We start from the raw sequence: 18,672 nt of genomic DNA, 5'->3' as shown, positions 1-18,672 counted from the left end.
TTGCGGGGGGCCCCTACCCTTAGGTCAGGGGAGCTCCTCTGCTTTCAGTCTGACAGGAGAAAGAAACACACTCGGAGGTCTTGTTGACTGCCAAGATCCTTTATTCCTTCCAGGACCTCTTGCCCTTAGAGATGGGGGCAGCCCCAGCGTAAAGGGGGATGACACGATGCAGGGGGCTGCCCTGCACGGGGCCTGGCCAGCACTCTCCCGGGGCCCAACCACCGACGGTTGTAACTGCTCTCTCCCATGCAGCTGGAGAGGCCAGCAGGGCCGTCTGTAGGCTCCGCTCCACAAGCTGCTGTTCCTGCTGCTCCCTGGAGGTGGCTTGCTCGTCTTCACTCCTGGCTGCTCCCAGCCTCCTCTCTCTGTGTACCCTAGAGGTGTGGGGGCCACAGTCCTCCTCAGTTGAGCCTCCCTCCCCAAGCCCAGGGCCCTAGCACAGGCTGCAGTTGGACGGCTTCAAGCTGCGGCTTTGGGCCTGGAGCAAGGAAAGGGGAAGGAAGGGAAGACAGGGCACGATGTCAAGGAAATGAGAGCCGGTCCTCACTTCAGAGCTCCGCGTGGGCTGGAGTCACGACAAAAACGGGAAGATGACCACCATTCCAAAACACTGTACAACGTGAAGAAAGCCCCCGGGCTTCCTCCTCCCAGGGCAGGACTTCAGCTCCCCCAGCCCTCATACCTGCTGCTGCCGGTACTCTGCCTCACTGGCTGACAGCGCCTGTGCTAATGCTAAGTCCTCTTCCTCCTGAGAACTGAGAGGGAGGTGCAAGTTGGAGGACAACAATATCTAAAACATGAGCCTCTGATCTGTTAGGCATCCTCCTGGTGCTGAGCATATGAGTATTCTCTGAGTCTTCACACAGCCCTATGGGGTAGGTAGTAGCACAGTCCCATTTTACAGAAAACCCTCAAGGGTTAAAGAACTTGTCAAAGGTCATAGAGTTAATCAGTTTACTTTTGAGCCCGGGTTCCTAATTATTATCCTACACGGGGTTGGAGTGGTCCCACGGCCCTCCTTCCAAACTGAACCACTGCCCACATCCCACCATCTTTCACTCGGCTAGGTACCTTGGGACCTGGGGTTTGGTCTCTGCCAGTGACAGTTCCAGGGCTCGTTGCAGAGCCTCGTCCTCACTCTGTGAGAAAGAAAAAGAAGACCAGTCGCCTTGCACTTTATTCTCCACGTGGGTTTGCTTCTGTCTGCCCAGCCTCCGCCCAACTCACCAAGCCATTCTGCAGGGCAATCACTGGAGGGGCTGTCCGGGATGGAGACTGGGTGGTTGCTCTACGGCAGACATTCAAGAGACTCAGGTCAGAGACGCAAAGGGAAAAGAGGGAGAGAAGAAACAGGCAGGCCTACCTGCTGGGAGAGGTAGACGAAGGCAAGGTCCGACTTGGGCTGGGGACGGTGCTCGTAGAAGAAGCTAAACCTTGTGCTCTGGAGATGGCAGCAAGTCTGTAGGGAAGAGACACTCTTGGCATGCCTCCAAGAACAGCCAGCTTGCATGCTCCTCCCAGGCCTTACCCAGGAAGTCAGGAGGGAAGTTCCTCCAAACAGTCTGGAAAAATAGGCACTTGAATAGGAAGCTAAAAGACTCCTCTGGCCAAAGGCAACAGGTTTGAAGCTCCCCAACTGGTAATGATAGATAGATGCTGAGTCAGTTCCAAAAGGATGGGGTGATCCGAAAGGCAAGTACTGGACTTGGTTGCAATTACCCTGCCCGGCTGGTTGGGTGACTCTGCCCAGAACAATCATGGTCCAGTGGGTGCCGGTGCTTGATGCAGAAGTTCCGGCCGCAGCGCTCACAGGTCAGTTTCATCATTTCTCGCTGCCGGCAGCCAGCGCGTTCACACTTATTGGTGAAGATCTGAGGCGGAGAGGGAAGGTTTCTCTCTGCTGAGACCTGGGCCCGCATCTCCAGCGCCATCATAACAGCTGTTGGGGCTTGCAAGCATCCGTGGCCCAGGCTGGGTCATGGCTAACCCCTCCAGTGCTTACCTTACGTTTTTGCTGGGCTGGATCTGAGCGGCAGTCTCGGTCAATGTGCTCCCCGACAGCGCGGTCGGGGGGCTCCCCTCTGGCCACAGGCACAGGCACATTACAGAGCGGGCATACAGGTACCTGGATGTCCTAGGGTTAAGGAGCAGGGCTGAGGCTGTGGCCCGCTCCCAGCCCTGAAATCCTTCCAGGCTCCTCCCTGAGAGAACCCGGATGTGCCCCCTACAAACGCACTAGGAAACAGTGCTCCCAGCACCGAGCCTCAGAAACACAAAGGAGAGGAAATGGGAGGCCGAGGGACTCCAGAGTGGCCGCAAGCACCTCCACCCGCCCCCTCACCTTTTGGTACGCGGATCCACAGTGATGCTGGGCGTAGGCCACATGGTCTGCGCAGAAGATGCCGGAGCAGGCGTCGCACTTGAGCGGCAGAAAATCTGCAGGGAGCGGGTCGGGTTGCAGGTCCAGCGGGACCTCGACGTCGTGCCCCCTCAGAGGAAGGGAAAACGCCGCCCGGTTTGCAACAAACTGCACCGGGTCCGAGGCCCCGCGCGCCTTAGCCACGCCCCCGCGGCCACCGCCCCCAGCGCCTCCCCCCGCCTCTCCCCGCGCTCCCGGCCCCCGAGACCCCGCCGCCCCGCCGCCCCCGGCCCCCGGCCCCGCCCCGGCCCCGCGCGCTCCGCCCCTCACCCAGGCGCTGACAGCTCGGCTCGGAACAGTGCGCCCCGAGGTCCGGAAACTCCATCGCCGGGCCGGGCCGGGCGGGACCTGCTGGCGGAAGCAGCGGTGCCGAGCGCGTCCGGGGCTCCCGCTCCGGGCCGGGACCACGACCCCGCGCTCGCAGGGGGCTCCGGCCCCGCCCCCCTCCCCCGCCCAGCCGGGGTTACGGGAGCCTCAGCCCTTCCCGGCCAGCGACTCCCACTCCTCCCCCCGCCGGCGCGCGCGGCCGTGCTGACGTCATCGCGCAGGGCGGGCGGGGCGAGGGGCGGGGCCTCCCTGCTGGGCGGGGCGGGGCGGGCGCGCGGCGGCGCGGGGCTGCGGGGTCCGCGAGCTGACCGCGCCCGTATTTCCTGCCGGTCCTTCCCCGGGTTTAGCTCCGCGGCCCTTTCTGTAAAACCTCCCTGGGCCTCCCCGCCCCGAGGGAGAGGCACGTGCTGTGGCGCCCGCGGCCCCTTCAGCCAACCCCCCAGCCCCTCCAGCCCCCCCGCCTTCTCCCCGGCCCCCTCCAGCCCCTCCAGCCCCCCGCCTCCCCGGCTCCTCCAGCCGCCCCCCCCGCCTCCCCGGCCCCCTCCAGCCCCTCCAGCCCCCCCCCCCTTCTCCCCGGCCCCCTCCAGCCCCTCCAGCCCCCCGCCTCCCCGGCTCCTCCAGCCCCCCCCCCCCCCCGCCTTCCCGGCCCCCTCCAGCCCCTCCAGCGCCCCCCCCGCCTCCCCGGCCCCCTCCAGCCCCTCCAGCCCCCCGCCTCCCCGGCCCCTCCAGCCCCTCCAGCCCCCCGCCTCCCCGGCCCCCTCCAGCCCCTCCAGCCCCCCGCCTCCCCGGCCCCTCCAGCCCCTCCAGCCCCCCGCCTCCCCGGCCCCTCCAGCCGCCGGCTCACCCTCCCGGGATCCGCTGTTCACACGCGCGCAGATAAATGTGCTGGGAAACCAGGGACCACCTCCGCCTTGTGCTGGGTCCCCAGCACCCGGCGCAGCGCCTACAACTGTGTGGTTTTGTGTGTGTGGGTTCGATACGACTTCAAAAGGTTTCAGTCGTAAAGTTACTTTGACCTAGGAATGAAGTAAGTTGTGTCGGGATGTCATCATCTGTTCTCACAGGTGAGAACTCAGGAGCGCAGCTGCTGAGGGGCCCCTGGGGCTTGTTAATAAACATATGAAGCAGCTGGATGATGCATGCAGCCGTGACTTGCAGGGCAGTAGATCTGTATATGTGGCTCAGGTGCCCCGAGTCTGGGCGGACACGTATTCTTCGGTCAAAACCTGGAAGGGTGAATGGCTGTTGGCTAGGTGAAGGCCAAGGGAGACAGGACAGAGGGGAGGGAGATGGTATTCCAGGTAGAAGAATCAGCAGGACAAAGGCTTGTAGATAGGAGAGGGAACGAGGTCCTTGAGATGAGCTTTTAAAAAGCTCTGGGCATCTGGATCTTGGGGTATAAAAAGCAGTCTGCAGGAAGTGAAGCTGGAGAGCTAGCAGGGGCCAAATTAGCTCAGATGGTGGAGGGCACAGCAGTATTGAGAATTTCAACATAAATATAACAAGAGACGAGAGATAGCTTTACGCAGGGGAGTGAGATGATCAGGTTTGCATTCTGGGAATGTCACTCTGGCTTCAGAGTGGAGAACAGATCAGGGAAGCATGAAATTGGAAGAAGGGAGACCAGGTGGGAGGCTGTTGCTGTAATCCAGGCAAGAAATAATGGTGGCCTGAACCAGAGTAGGGGCAATGTTTAGAATTAGTGAGAGTTCAGTAGAGAGTTTAGGTATGAGACAGATATTTTAAAATCAGTAACTTTCCAAGATATCACTGAAAGAATAAAATGGGTGGAGGGAGTGTTATTCTATTCCCAGAGCAATTATGAAGTACTCAGAAAAAAAAATTAATTAAACGAAAATTCTAACCGTACCTGTGGGAAACACTTTGACTCACCTCTATGCAAAAGTTCAGCCAAACAGTGGGTTAGTGTATGGAGCACCTTTGGCCATTCCTTGGGGGAGATTCTGACAGTTTCTTCCCTCGCCCCACCCTCACACCCTGGGGTGGCTCGGGACAGCCGTGTTTCTGCCCTCGCAAAGATGATTGGTCTGGGAGTGATCATCTGACACATACTGAGTAGCTAGCTAGGTTTGTGCTCCCCCAAAAGCATAGCCTGAGAGGCAAGGATTTGGGTGCAGGTAGTTCATGTGGGAGGTAATCCTAGCCAAAGTAAGAGAGACAGAGAGGCAAGGAAGGAAGGAAAACCAGTAATGTTATTGAGCTGATTACCACTGTGGTAATAAGAGCTCAATTCCATTGGGAACCGTAGGAAAAACCATATAGAATGCCCCACAGAATTATCTTCTAAAAGTCAGAAGGCTGGGCTGACTCCTGCCATAAGTTGGCGTTGCTGCTGGGGGAGATAACTCTCCCACACCCACTTTGCACAGCCAGTCTGCGCATGTGTGCAAGCTGACTGAGAGTGATGGAGGTTTTGTCTCGAGGCAGAAATGGCTAGGCTGGGCTTTGAGGTGGGAGCCATTAGGGCTTATAGGAACTGTCCACAGCATGGCACAGAGCCCCAGGAGCATCTGCTATACTTGGCTATACCAGGCCAATTAGTTTCTCTTCCAAGAATTTGGAATCGAGGCCAGGAGAACCAGTGTTCATAAAACCATGGGGCCTGTAACATGTAACCTACGGGATGGCCATCTGCCATACTTCCATACTGTCATACTGACTGGGGGAAAGGAAAAGAGATTATTGTCTGCAATACTCTATTTTCTGCAGTGGGACACAGCGTCATAAAAAGAGGTTGATCTTGTAGCTCACATATATGGGCTTAAGTCATATCATCAGCTAATTATTTTGCCTCCTCTCGAAGTCTACACCTCAACAGAACTATAGCTAACTGCCATTACTCACTGACTTTGTCTGTTTTTTTATTTTTATTCGTGAGAGGCATAGAGAGAGAGGCAGAGACACAGGCGGAGGGAGATGCAGGCTCCCCACGAGGAGCCCGATGTAGGACTCAATCCCAGCACCCTGGGATCACGTCCTGAGCCGAAAGCAGACGCTCAACCACTGAGCCACCCAGGCGTCCCACTTCGTCTGTTTTAAGATAGTTATATAAGTCATCCCACTAGATTCAGGGTATTTCTCAAGGTTTTGTCAGAATCTCTGATCACAACCCAAAGGCAGGTAGATGACATTGTGGAGGCTCCTGATACAGTGTATACATTAGGGCCCTCTGCCATGGGGGTTTAGCTTTTGACCTAGGCTTTTTAGAAAGAAGAGTTGTTGCCATTTGTGAATTCCAGAACTCCATACCTGTAAAATCTAGCACTAATTCTGTTAGACTTAAACTTACGAAATGGCTAATATTTGTTTTTTTTTTTAATTTTTATTTATTTATGATAGTCACACAGAGAGAGAGAGAGAGAGGCAGAGACACAGGCAGAGGGAGAAGCAGGCTCCATGCAGGGAGCCCGATGTGGGACTCGATACTGGGTCTCCAGGATCATGCCCTGGGTTGAAGGCGGCACTAAACCGCTGAGCCACCCGGGGATCCCTGAAATGGCTAATATTTGACCTTTTTTTTTTACTTAAAAATGTTTCAAATGGGGTGTCTGGCTGACTCAGTTGATAGAGCATGAGACTCTTGATTTTGGGGTCATGAATTCAAGCCCCATGTTGGGTGTAGAGATTACTTTTAAAAAATGAAATATTGAAAAAAATTATACGATTTAATCTAAGCTGCATACATCATGGGCAAGAACTATTTTTCTCTGACCTTCTATCTAATCCTCAGCCTGCTGGGTTTTTGAGCCCAGACATGAAGGCAAACAGTTACTGTCTGAGAGTATGGTTTAAGTCCACACACCTTAAAAACAGATGTGCCACATCTCTATGTACCTCTGCCCTTCAAACTTCCATTTTCTACTAATCATATATAAGAAAAGGATATTAGATAGGATACAAGCTATGCCGCCATAACAGGGACTCAAAACCAGTGGAATAAAGAAGAAAGAAGTTTACTTTCTTGTTTGTGTAATAATCCAGGGCTGGTAGGAAAGCACGTGTCAAGGACCTGGACACTTGCTATTTTGTGGCTTCATCAACCTAAACTGTTGCCTTTGTACCTACAGTCTCAAATGGGTAGGAGACCAGGCAGCAGAATGAGGGAAAGAAAAGGAGGTCACCCCCAGTGATTTAAGGGTATGATCCTGAATTTGCAAGCATCACTTCTGTGTGCTTTGGATGGACCAACACTTAGTCACATGATCATACCTAGCTCCATCATGTTCATTCCCTAGCTGGGGAAATGGAGTTCTTAGCTGGATGGCCATGTGCCCAGATCAGATTTCAATTATTACGTCAGTAAAGGAACATAGATATTTGGGAGAAAACTTGTGTCACAAGAGGAAATAAAGGATACGTTTTATGATATGTGGGCCATCTTAAGCTTGAGGTGATGAAGCAAGGGGGTGGGTCACTTAACATCACATAGCAGCCAAGACTGTAGAAGGCTTCTTAGCTCATGTGATCTGAGGATGAGAAGGACAGGATTGAGCACCACTTGACCAGTCTCCTGTTGGTTGTCTACCCAATAATTTTTTCCCCAGCTCCCTCCTTGAGGACAAAACGTGATTTTAAGCACTCTTCTCGAAACAGTTGTGTTTTATAGGGATCCCTTTTCAGCCCCCTGAATGAGTCTCAAATGGCCTAAGTCAGTGTTTTTCAAACTTTTTAACCACTACCCACATTTTATACCCATTTTCTAACTATATTTTATAGCCTGACACACACTTAGGCCAAAACTGATGTGACCTTATTATGTTTGATACATTCTGATGTTACATTCTATTTCATTTTTTATTTATTTTTTAAAGATTTTATTTATTTATTCATTAAATACAGAGAGAGAGAGAGAGAGGCAGAGACACAGGCAGAGGGAGAAGCAGGCCCCATGCAGGGAGCCCGATGTGGGACTCGATCCTGGGACTCCAGGATCACACCCTGGGCTGAAGGCAGGCGCTAAACCACTGAGCCACCCAGGATCCCTATTTCATTTTTTAAAAATCTGGTTGCCCATTCACTATATTGATTTCCATCTCGCCATCCCATTAATGGTTTCAACCTTGGTTTTGGGGGCGGGGAGAACAGCCCAGCTGGTCTAAGCCAATTAAGCTGCCATCATTTCCCTTGGTTAAAACATATAGCATAGGGATCCCTGGGTGGCGCAGCGGTTTGGCGCCTGCCTTTGGCCCAGGGCGCGATCCTGGAGACCCGGGATCGAATCCCACATCGGGCTCCCGGTGCATGGAGCCTGCTTCTCCCTCTGCCTGTGTCTCTGCCCCTCTCTCTCTCTGTGACTATCATAAAAAATTAAAAAAAAAAGCATATAGCATAATTTGTATCTAAAAGATAAATTTATCCTTAACTATTTTTTAAAAGATTTTATTTATTTATTTATTCATGAGAGACACACACAGGGAGAGGCAGAGATGGAGGCAGAGGGAGAAGCAGGCTCCAAGCAGGGAGCCTGATGTGGAACTCAATCCCGGGACTCCAGGATCATGCCCTGGGCCAAAGGCAGACGCTCAACCACTGAGCCACCCAGGCGTCCCAATTTATCCTTAACTTTATTTTTTAATTTTTTTTTATATCCTTAACTTAAAAAAAAAACAAAATTATGATCATTCTCTTTAAAAAATAGAATACTAAAAAAGATAATGCTGGAGTTTTTCTAATAATCCTACATGACCTTCATCTGGTGCTCTTGGAAGCATAACTGTTGTCATATTTGGCTAACAATCCACTAATGGTAAAAGCACAGTTTACAGTTTTGTAGCATTGACATGTGGAAACTGATAAGTTGTTCTTCACATATAGCCTTGAAGAAACTAACCCGAAAGGCATTATTTTTTTTGCCCTGTGGAACGTTAATCAGTTTGTAACCAACCTAGTATTTTGTTCATTTATTGATATGCAGATTTCTTCCTTGAAAACACCAGCTTTTTGTATTCTTTACCAGTTCCCTCGCTCATGATTTAAATAAAGGCTTTATATGCACATACTGTCTATTTAGATGAGAATTTATTTCTGTTCTAAACATACCTGTGACATGCTGCACATAGTGACCATGAGTGGAGCCAAGCAGAGAGGATGACATCTATAACATCAACATGCTGAAGATGGCAGAGAAGAGAGATGGAAAAGACCCAGGACCATTGATAAATTAACTACACTGACCACATCTGATCTTTTGTTATAAGAGAGTAAGTGTCCTTATTAGCAAAATCTTCTGCATTTTGTAACCCAAAGCTTCCTTTGTGGTGTGCCTGTTATGGAAGCTCATATCAATAGAAATGATATGACTATCATATCAATAGAAATGAATATTTGATTCATTCATTTGGAACTTTTTGCTGGTGTATTGTCTACATACGGTGTTGGCTGTGATGGTAACAGTAGAATGATTTCTGAGCTCCCTAAACCAAACTTATAGACCCTACCCTCACAGCTCTGGTAAGACTCTTGATATACTAACATTACACTTTGTGCATTAATATTCTATTTACTTCTTTTTAATTTTAAATAATTTCTAGGGCTCTATAAGCACTTTTATTTTATTTATTTTTTAAAGATTTATTTATTTATTTATTTATTTATTTATTTATTTATTTATTTATTTTTGATAGACACACAGAGAGAGAGAGGCAGAGACACAGGCAGAGGGAGAAAGCAGGCTCCATGCCCGATGCGGGACTTGATCCCGGGACCCCAGGATTGCGCTCTGGGCCAAAGGCAGGCACCAAACCGCTGAGCCACCCAGGGATCCCCAAGTGCTTTTATTTTAATATACAGTTGTCAGATTTTATTTTATTTTTTATTTTTTTTTCAGTTGTCAGATTTTAAATCATCTTCATATTAAACTATAATCCTTTGGTTTCAAGTTTTTTTTTTTTTTTCTCTCCGCATTCATCAGTGGCTTTAGAATTGTAGGCTTTCAGTTTTTGGAACCTTGTTTGGAGCAGACTAAACAATGATAAACACTGTGTCTCTCCCCACTCCTGCTCCAAGGTTGCTCAGATAACCCAAGGCTTAGAGAACCCTGAAAATAAAGTCTTCAGAGCTCTCTCTTGGGCATGAGCCAAAATGTTTTAACCGTCACAAGACTTTCTTCAGACACACAGAGACCGTAAGAGAGAGTGAAGCTCTCTCTTTTTGAGGCAAGACTTCTCCTAACGAAGGGTTAGAGTCTAAGCTATTCGTGGGGATCAACAGCCCAGGAACTTTCCAAGGCTTCAAAAGGGCGATGAACAGATCAAAGTCACCACTCCTTAGTGCAGAGTTTGGTTGTAGGTTCTTCACTTTCTGAATAAAGGAATAAAGGAGAGAAATCCAATAACATTTCCACCTTGACCAAGCTGTATCAGAAGGGATCAGTTAACAATTGAGCACTGAGTAAAGTCTCTTTTATTGTAGCCCAACAAAGCCTACACAGACCTGATAAGCAGCTTTGTGCTTCAGCTGCGAATAACTGAGCAGCAGCCTCCTTTCTGGAGTAGCAGAAATCAGCTCCTCTACAGCTTGGCAGGTGGGGTCATGGCCGGACACCTCTTATCTCATCAGCAGGTTTAAAGCAGACAAGGTCAAAGTGAGGATGTCAGCAAGGATGTCTCGGGCCCAATTCTACTCAAATATTAGCTTAATGGTATCTGTTCGGTGGTTTTTGTCCTCCTCAATCAACTCTTAGAGAAAGAGGGCATAAGGAAAGGGAAAGGAAGACTGTTGTACACCATCCTGTCCTGCTCTTCCTCAGGTGTTAATTTAATCCCATTTGAAGTAGATATTATGTGTTCCCATTTTGCAGGTAAGAAAACTGAGTTTGAGATAAGTTCTTTGCTTATGAAAATGGGATCTGAAGCCAGATTTTTGTATTGCTTAAGTCCCATATTATTTCATTACACAACATTGCCTCCTTGAAATCTACTCTATAGCCTTCTTAACAACTGAAAAGAGGAGCCTTAAGTGGTGCTTTGTTTGTGGGAAATCCCAAATCTCTTTATGGGTTATCAGTAATCAAACACCCTATCACAGCAAGGTCTTTAAATAACCAAGTGAGATAACCAGGATGGAGAAGCTCTTTGGAACTGGCTTCAGGGGACGCCTGGTTGGCTCAGCGATTGAGCGTTTGCCTTTGGCTCAGGTCGTGACCAGCCTAAGAGAAAAGATCCACAGATACTGGTATATAATAATATTTTTATTATGTATAATTATATGTAATGTATGGTTATAGGACACATTAGTAATGATTAATACAATATCTTTACAGAGCAGATTTTTCATCTAACACACAAGAGGAAGAAACTATAACAAAGGATATTTGGAAAACGAAGTGCTTAGAAATACAAAATATAATCACAGAAAAAAAATTCAGGAGAATGGTTGCCATCTAAAATTGAGAAGATCTTTTAGAAAGTAGAGCAAAAAAGAAATGTAAAAATGGAAAAGAAAGATAAGAACATCTCTGTTTTAAAGAAGGAGTCAGAGTTGGCCAGGAGGAAAACATAGGGAACCATGTTCCCGATTGAGAGACACAAATGCAGAGGAGTGACTAATGACAATGAGGGATTACAGATACTTGTGCTGTGGTTGGAATATCAGATCAGAGGAGGGGAAATGGACAGAGACAGAGGCCAAATAGCCAGGTAACTTCTGTATTATTTTGAAATGTGTGCTTATAAACATTTATACACAACTAGTAAAATAGCATTCAAACTCATCTTGATTCCAAGTGTAGTATTTTTTCTATACAGCCAGGGGCGGTATAATTTAGATCAATAGTTCTCAACAGGGGGCAATTTTGCCATGAGGGAACATCTGTGTAGGTGGAGGGGAATCAAGGAGGGTGCTACTACTGGCAACTAAGGGACAGAGGCCAAGGATCCTGTTATCCATTCTACGATAAACAAGAAAGTCCCTATCACCACCGACAAAGAATTATCTGGCAAAGAAGGTCAATAGTACATTTAGTCAGTAGTTGAGAAACCCTGGTTTAGATGAAATGTAAAATTGAAGCTATTCTGAGTGAGCTCAAATCAGTGTCAATAATTACTCACTGTTAGGAGTTAACAGATCAGAGCAAAATGACTTCACTGGTATTTCAGTATTTATTTTACATAAAACAACCATTTATTTTACAGCAAAATGCTTAACATTTTTAAAATTCTTTTTAAAAAGATTTTATTTATTTATCCATGAGAGACAGAGAGAGAGAGGCAGGGACATAGGCAGAGAGAGAAGCAGGCTCTGTACAGGGAACTAGATGCAGGACTTGATCACAGGGCCCCAGGATCACGTCCTGAGCTGAAGGCAGACCTTCAACCACTAGGCCACCCAGGATCCCTGCTCATCATTTTAAAAAGTAGTTTCTGAATACCATTGAAAGACATATACAGGGCAGCCCGGGTGGCACAGTGGTTTAGCACCGCCTTCAGCCCGGGGCGTGATCCTGGAGACCCCAATCAAGTCCCGAGTCAGGCTCCCTGCATGGGGCCTGCTTCTCCCTCTGCCTGTGTGTCTCTCTGTCTCTCATGAATAAATGAGTAAAATCTTTAAGAAAAAAAAATACCTATGCACATAACTAAATGTAAAAATGTAAGTTTAAGAAGCATGACTATTAAATATACATTATTTTAATACAAATTACTAGGATATAAAATTAATAAAATTATTTTAAAGTACACACTAAACACTAGTACAAATTAAAATGTGATCATAAATCATTGAAAATAAAATTATTTGCTCTTTTTAAGAATAGTAATCTCTTTACGAAAATATATAAAGGTGTCACTGTTAAGTCTTAAGTGTATTTTTTGTGCAAATTTTCCTAGCTGCTGAAAAAGCCCTTTCTGGTACGATACTTCTAAGAGAATGTGAGGATATGAAGTTATAAATCTAACTTCAAATATAGTTATCTGACTCTTCCTTATTCAAGTAAATTCATCTCTTGATTTTAACTTTTTTTTTTTTCAAAGATTTTATTTATTTATTCAAGAAACAGAGAGGCAGAGACACAGGGAGAGGGAGAAGCAGGCTTCCTGCAGGGAGTCCAACGTGGGACTTGATCCCGCGACCCCAGGGTCAGGCCCCGAGCTGAAAGCGGCTCTAAACCGCTAAGCCACCCAGGCCTCCCGATTTTAACTTAGAAAATTTTTTTTATTGGAGTTCAATTTGCCAACATATAGCATAACAAACACCCAGTGTTATGTCAAGTGTGATTTTAACTTTTTAAAGGAATAGTTGACACACAATGTTACATGAGTTTCCAGTGTACTGCATAGTGATTTGACAAGTCTATACATTGTGCTGGGCTCAGCACAAGTGTAACCAGGAGATATTTTTTAGCCAATATTTTTGTTTCTTGGGTTAAATGTGATGTTTTTCCTTTGATTTCTGGCAGCTCTAGTTTTTGTTTCAAATACAAAGTTTCTGATTTGTATCAATCTCTTCAATCTCATAGATTGAGATTCTGATGCAGAGAATTGAAATTAATTTTAATATTGTCCTGTTTCTGGGATGCCTGGGTGGCTCAGTGATTGAGTGTCTGCCTTCAGATCAGGTGGTGATCCTGGGATCCCAGGATCCAGTCCTGCATCAGGCTCCCCACAGGGAGCCTGCTTCTTCCTCTGCCTGAGTCTCTGCCTCTCTCTGTGTGTCTCTCATGAATAAATACATAAAATATTAAAAAATATATATTATCCTGTTCCTAATTGTACTAGTTTAAAATATTTCTGAACTAGTACCACTATTCTTGTTAAAGAGAAGCTTGTTTTGTTCATTGACATTGTCTCTCCTCCCGAAGTCCGTGAGGTGCAACAACACTTTCTAAACAAATAAAACGTTGTGTTCAAGTTTTTCATCATTTATAAATGATTCAGAATTCAGATTTCTTTTTCTAATGTTGAAAGAATGATTTTACCTCAACTAAAATTCTATGTTGGTAATTTAAAATATGAGGCTATATGGGAAAACCAAAATACTGAAAAATAGTGCCATAACCACAACTAGCTGTGTAACCTTGGGCAAGCCCAATACCTCACTCAGCCTTAATTTCATCATCTGTAAAACGGGCAGGGGCAGGGGAATCCTACATCAAAATGCAGTGGTGAGGATCACATAAAAGGATATGGGTAAAGCACTTAGATCTATGACTGACATGTGTGTGTGTATATGTGTGTGTGTGTGTATATATATATATATATATGTAATATATATATAACTTAGCAAATGCATATAATTAGTTATTACTAAATTACCCACTTCCCATTAATACACTGGTCTTTTTTTAAATATGTAGATTATCAGTCCAAATCTTTTAATATAATTTCCAGATAAGCTTGGCGTGGTGGTTTTAAAATGCATCCATAAATGCTTTGCTACGTCTCCCTTCACAGGTGTGAGCTGGACTCAGTGATTTGCTTCTAACAAATTGAAGACAGTGGAGTGTGACTTTTAAAAAAAGATTTTATTTATTTAAGAGAGAGAGCTAGAGAGTGAGCATGAGCAGGAGGAGGGGCAGAGGGAGAAGCAGACTCCCCTGCTGAGGCGGGAGCCCAATGCGGGGCTGGATCCCAGGATCCCAGGATCCCGAGATCATGACCTGAGCCAAAGGCAGATGCTTAACTGACTGAACCACCCAGGCATCCCATAGAGTGTGACTTTTGACACTATGTCAGAATGAAAATGCATTATGGCTTCCTTCTTGCTCTCTCTTGGATCACTTGCTCTAGGGAAGGTAGCTATCTTGTGATGATACTCAAGCAGCCATCGGAAGAGGTTAATATGATAAGGAATTAAGGCCTCTTGCCAACAAGTGAATAATTGAAGCTTTTAGCCAACGCCGTATAAAGGAGCCATTGTGCAAGCAGATCTCCTGGCCCCGGTCAAGCCTTCAGATGACTGCAGCTACCCAGCCCTAGCTGACATCTTCATTGCAACCTTGTGGAAGACTTTGAACAAGAACCACTGAGCTAAGATACGTCCAGATCCTGATCCTCAGAAGTAGTGTGAGATAATGTTTTAGACTGCCAAGTTTTGGAGTAATTTGTTGGGCAGAAATAGATCATCAATACACTTGGTATTGACATTTTTTATTGATGTATAACATACATACAGACATGTACATGATTGAATTTTCACAAATTCAACACTCCCATATAACCAGAACTTTGATCAGGAAATAAGACATTACCACTCTCAAGAAGACCTCTCCAATTGCTGCTCCTCTACCCCAAAGGGTAGCCACTATCTTGACTTCTAACAATATAAATGTATTTATATAAATGGAATCATACATTATATATATGTGTGTGTGTATATATATATATATGTATATATATATATATACTTAAGATTTATTTTTTTATTGGAGAGAAAGAGAGCACAGGTGGGAGGGGCAGAGGGAAGGGAAAGAGCATCTCAAGTAGACTCTGCTGAGCATGGAGCTTGATGTGGGGCTCGATCGCATGAAGACCTGAGCCAAACAAAACAAAACAAAACAAAACAAAACAAAACAACCTGAGCCAAAACCAAGAGTCAGAAGCTCAATTGACTGTGCCATCCACGCATCCCATATATCATATTTTTTATGTCTAGTTTCTTTTACTCAATATTTTATTTATGATATTTACACATATTTTTGTACTTAATTATAGTTTGTTCATTCTATTTAGTTTTCTGAATATACAACACTTATCCATTGAATAGCAAACTTCTATGTGTTATATTTATATGTATTTCTTCCCAACATTGTGCCATATTTGCTTTATCATTCTCTTTCTCTTCACACACACACACACACACACACACACACACACACACACACACCATATATTCATACACTCATTTATTCACGTTTCTAAATCATTTGGTATAATTTGCAGAGAGCATAACCCTTCACCTCTAAAATCTTTGGAATGTGTAATCTTCTCTTATATAAACAAAATGAATCTCAAGAAGTTTCAGCTTGATGCAATCTTTTATCTAATATACAATCCACATTCAAATTTTACCAGTTTTCCCAGGAGAGTCCTTTATAGTAACATTTTCCTCCCACTTAGCATTCCATCCAAGACCATCATTTATTGCCTTTATTGTCATTTCCTTTTGGTCTCCTTTTTAATCTTGAATAGTTCATCAGCTTTTCATTACCTTTTATGAAATGGACATTTTTGAAGGGGAGTCAACTCACTTTTCATACTTAAAAAGAAAAAGTGAGATTTCTTGTAACCTTATCCCATTTCTGCAGAATCACATTTTTTTCAAACAAGCACTGATACATCTAATTGGATTTTTGATCAAACTATTTAGCTGTGTCTAAATAGTTTGGTCAAGATTGTTTTTGAAATAATATGATACTTCTATATAATCGCAGAAGATCAAGCCAGTTGGGTAATCTTGCTTTAAACTCAGAAAAGCCTTTAGCTCCAAAACCAACAAATATGAACCTCCTCCAAATCTAGATCATTTTCACTGCCTTTGGCCTAGTCCAGGAACAAAGAGTTCATAAGCCTATATGCAGATTACCTTAATTTAGCTACCATCCGCTCTAAAAAATAACAAAGGCAAGATATCTACTCTCAATAGGCATGTACCAATCACCAAAATCTATTTCTGTTGGCTGCTTCAAAAGTTCAAACACCATTTAGTTTAGCTTAACATATGTTTATTGAGTATCTACTATGTGCCAGGCACTGTGCTGGGCTCTGGGAATATCCAGATGGCTAGAACATAGTCCTTACTTTCAAGAATAAGCATTACAGTGCAAGGTACACATATACACATACATCTATGTCTCCTATACCACACTTGTATAGAGAGAATGAAGCTCCTAAGTGATATGTAGAAAAAATAGAAGTACACTGAGGGAACAGTAGAAGAGCAAGTCTGATATGGGGGCAGGTGACCTGAGACATCAGGGTAGTCTTTGTAGATGGAGTATGGCCTAAAGTACATGTTAAAAGACAAATGAAATGTTTGCCAAACAGAGGGATAGGGTGTGTGTTTGTGTGAAGGTCAGGGGTGGGTGAGGGCAGAGTAGCCAAGCAGAGGGAAGGACAAGCTGTTTGAAGTAGTGTAAAAGCAAGACAGGGCATACTCAATTTTCAGGCCTCGCTGAAATAAATTACATTCTTGTTTCACCACCAAAATAAAAAAAATAAATAAAATAAAAAAGTCAAGACAGGCAGGGGCAGATGTCAGAGGCTTTTCAACCATTATCAGGGAGCTTGATGAAAGTTTGTAGGAGAGCCTTTGATCAATATTAAACGGTAGAGGGCAGCCCCGGTGGCTCAGCTGGTTAGCGCCACCTCCAGCCCAGGGCGTGTCCTGGAGACTCGAGATGAGTCCCATGTCAGGCTCCCTGCATGGAGCGTGCTTCTCCCTCTACCTGTCTCTGCCTCTCTGCCTCTCTCTCTCTCTCATGAATAAATAAATAAAATCTTTACTGCAGAAAGGTCATCAAATTTGTATTTTAAAATAATCTAGTGACATTTGGGGGCATGAATTTCAGTGAGGGACAAGAGTGTAGACAGGGAAACTGTCATAGTATGTCGGGTAAGAGATGAGGAGGATGTGAATCAGGGCTGTGACACATGTGACAGAATCAAGGAATAATTAGGACATCAAGTTAGCACCAGCTGTGATTGGGTGTGGGATGAGGGAGAGAAGTGGGCCTTCATAGTTGGTGGTGCCAGCAAGCAAGATGGAAAATACAGAAAAAGTCTGTTTAGGGGAGGTGGGGGGTGGCGTGCAGAGTGGAAAGTACCTATGGGATGTTCAAGTGGAGATGCCTAGTTGGAAGTTCTGGGCAAAGAGTTGAGCTAAGATGTAGAAGCCATCATCACGTGAGTGGAAATGAAGCAGGGGAACATGTGAAATTGCCCAGGCAGTGAGAAGCAAAATGAGCCAGTGACACTCATTGACCAGCAACATTTAAGGGAGCAGGAGGAAGAAGTCCAAGGAAGCTGAAGTCAGCCATTAAAAGCAAAGCCATGTGATTATATATTGTCCTTTCATGATGGAATGAACAATTCTTGGCCTATTAATCCTTGATTATTGTATTTTGAGAGATCATTTACATATACTCTGTTCTGCAATATCCCTTGACCAGAAAAAAAAAATCTGCCTAGCACTATTATTGATCAAATTCTTCTTGAAGGCTTCGTTTCTGCCCTCTGAAGTCCTACAGGGCACCCTTCAAAGTCTGAAGGCAGCTAATGTAGCTCAACTCCGCTCTCTCTTCTTGGAAGCTTCTCTGTTCCCTCCATAGTTCCCCGTAAGACCCTATGTTCAGAGTTCATCTCTGGCGATCCTTTCCTGGGAACACTGCAATTTGTCAACTTGTTCATGAGCAAAGCAAGTCATCTCCTGGCAGTACACTATATACAGGTATTAACTTCCTAGATTTGGAGACTATTTCCAGTAATATAGCCTAAAATTTAGTTTATAACCAGTCACCTTACACTATGAGCTGTTGGGAGTATGTAGTTGACTAGAGCGCACTGCCCTTCCCTCCAATGTAAACGTAACCCGCTCTTCCTGCCCCCGCCTGTACTCTACTCTACAGGTGATTTTTGTTTAGCCTAAATTGTAGGTTTCATATTTCTGCTCACTTTTCTTTCACTCACAGGGAAAGCTTTCTTGTCTCTAGCCAGGACAACCAAAAAACTAGATTAACATGGAGCAACCATCAGATCAAGGTGAATGTCAACAACTGACCCTCATTGAACTCCAAATCTGTGGCGAAGGTTTTGATCTAACTAAAGCTTCTAGCTCCATCTTCAGACTGTAAGTTTAAGGAAACGGATTAAAGGTGAGACGTAGGGCAGCCATTGAAGTTCTGATTAGTTGATTCTATTTTTCTTGAACTTCCCGTTTTTTTTTTTTTTTTAAATTTTTATTTATTTATTTATGAT

At 45.3% G+C, this 18,672-nt stretch overlaps 1 protein-coding gene across 2 annotated transcripts; it reads right to left on the bottom strand.

Moving 5' to 3' along the window:
- Positions 1-83: 83 nt before the first annotated feature.
- ZFAND2B (zinc finger AN1-type containing 2B) lies at positions 84-2,940 on the bottom strand. 2 transcript variants are annotated; one of them, XM_041737610.1, is made up of 9 exons: positions 2,690-2,940; positions 2,342-2,436; positions 2,003-2,134; positions 1,720-1,871; positions 1,364-1,459; positions 1,228-1,288; positions 1,072-1,139; positions 683-755; positions 84-478 (listed from the first exon to the last, which is right to left on the bottom strand). In XM_041737610.1, the coding sequence occupies exons 1-9, from the start codon at positions 2,742-2,744 to the stop codon at positions 434-436; spliced, it is 777 nt and encodes a 258-aa protein (XP_041593544.1). In that variant the 5' UTR covers positions 2,745-2,940; the 3' UTR covers positions 84-433. The 2 variants fall into 2 exon arrangements, with proteins under 2 accessions (XP_041593544.1, XP_041593545.1); XM_041737611.1 differs by having other exon boundaries at positions 84-374.
- Positions 2,941-18,672: the final 15,732 nt, after the last annotated feature.

This window comes from Vulpes lagopus, chromosome 22 (genome assembly GCF_018345385.1).
Source record: "Vulpes lagopus strain Blue_001 chromosome 22, ASM1834538v1, whole genome shotgun sequence".
Lineage (NCBI taxonomy): Eukaryota > Metazoa > Chordata > Mammalia > Carnivora > Canidae > Vulpes > Vulpes lagopus.
The sequence above is the reverse complement of the archived record's forward strand: the minus strand, read 5'-3'. Positions and strand labels throughout refer to the sequence as shown.

Bases quoted from the DNA above. Each gene is read 5' to 3' on its own strand.
- ZFAND2B (XM_041737610.1), bottom strand. From the start codon at position 2,744: ATGGAGTTTCCGGACCTCGGGGCGCACTGTTCCGAGCCGAGCTGTCAG. The intron at 1,140-1,227 runs GTGAGTTGGGCG...TCTTTCTCACAG, and splicing joins TTGCCCTGCAGAATGGCTTG to AGTGAGGACGAGGCTCTGCA. The intron at 756-1,071 runs GTACCTAGCCGA...CCTCCCTCTCAG, and splicing joins ACCAAACCCCAGGTCCCAAG to TTCTCAGGAGGAAGAGGACT.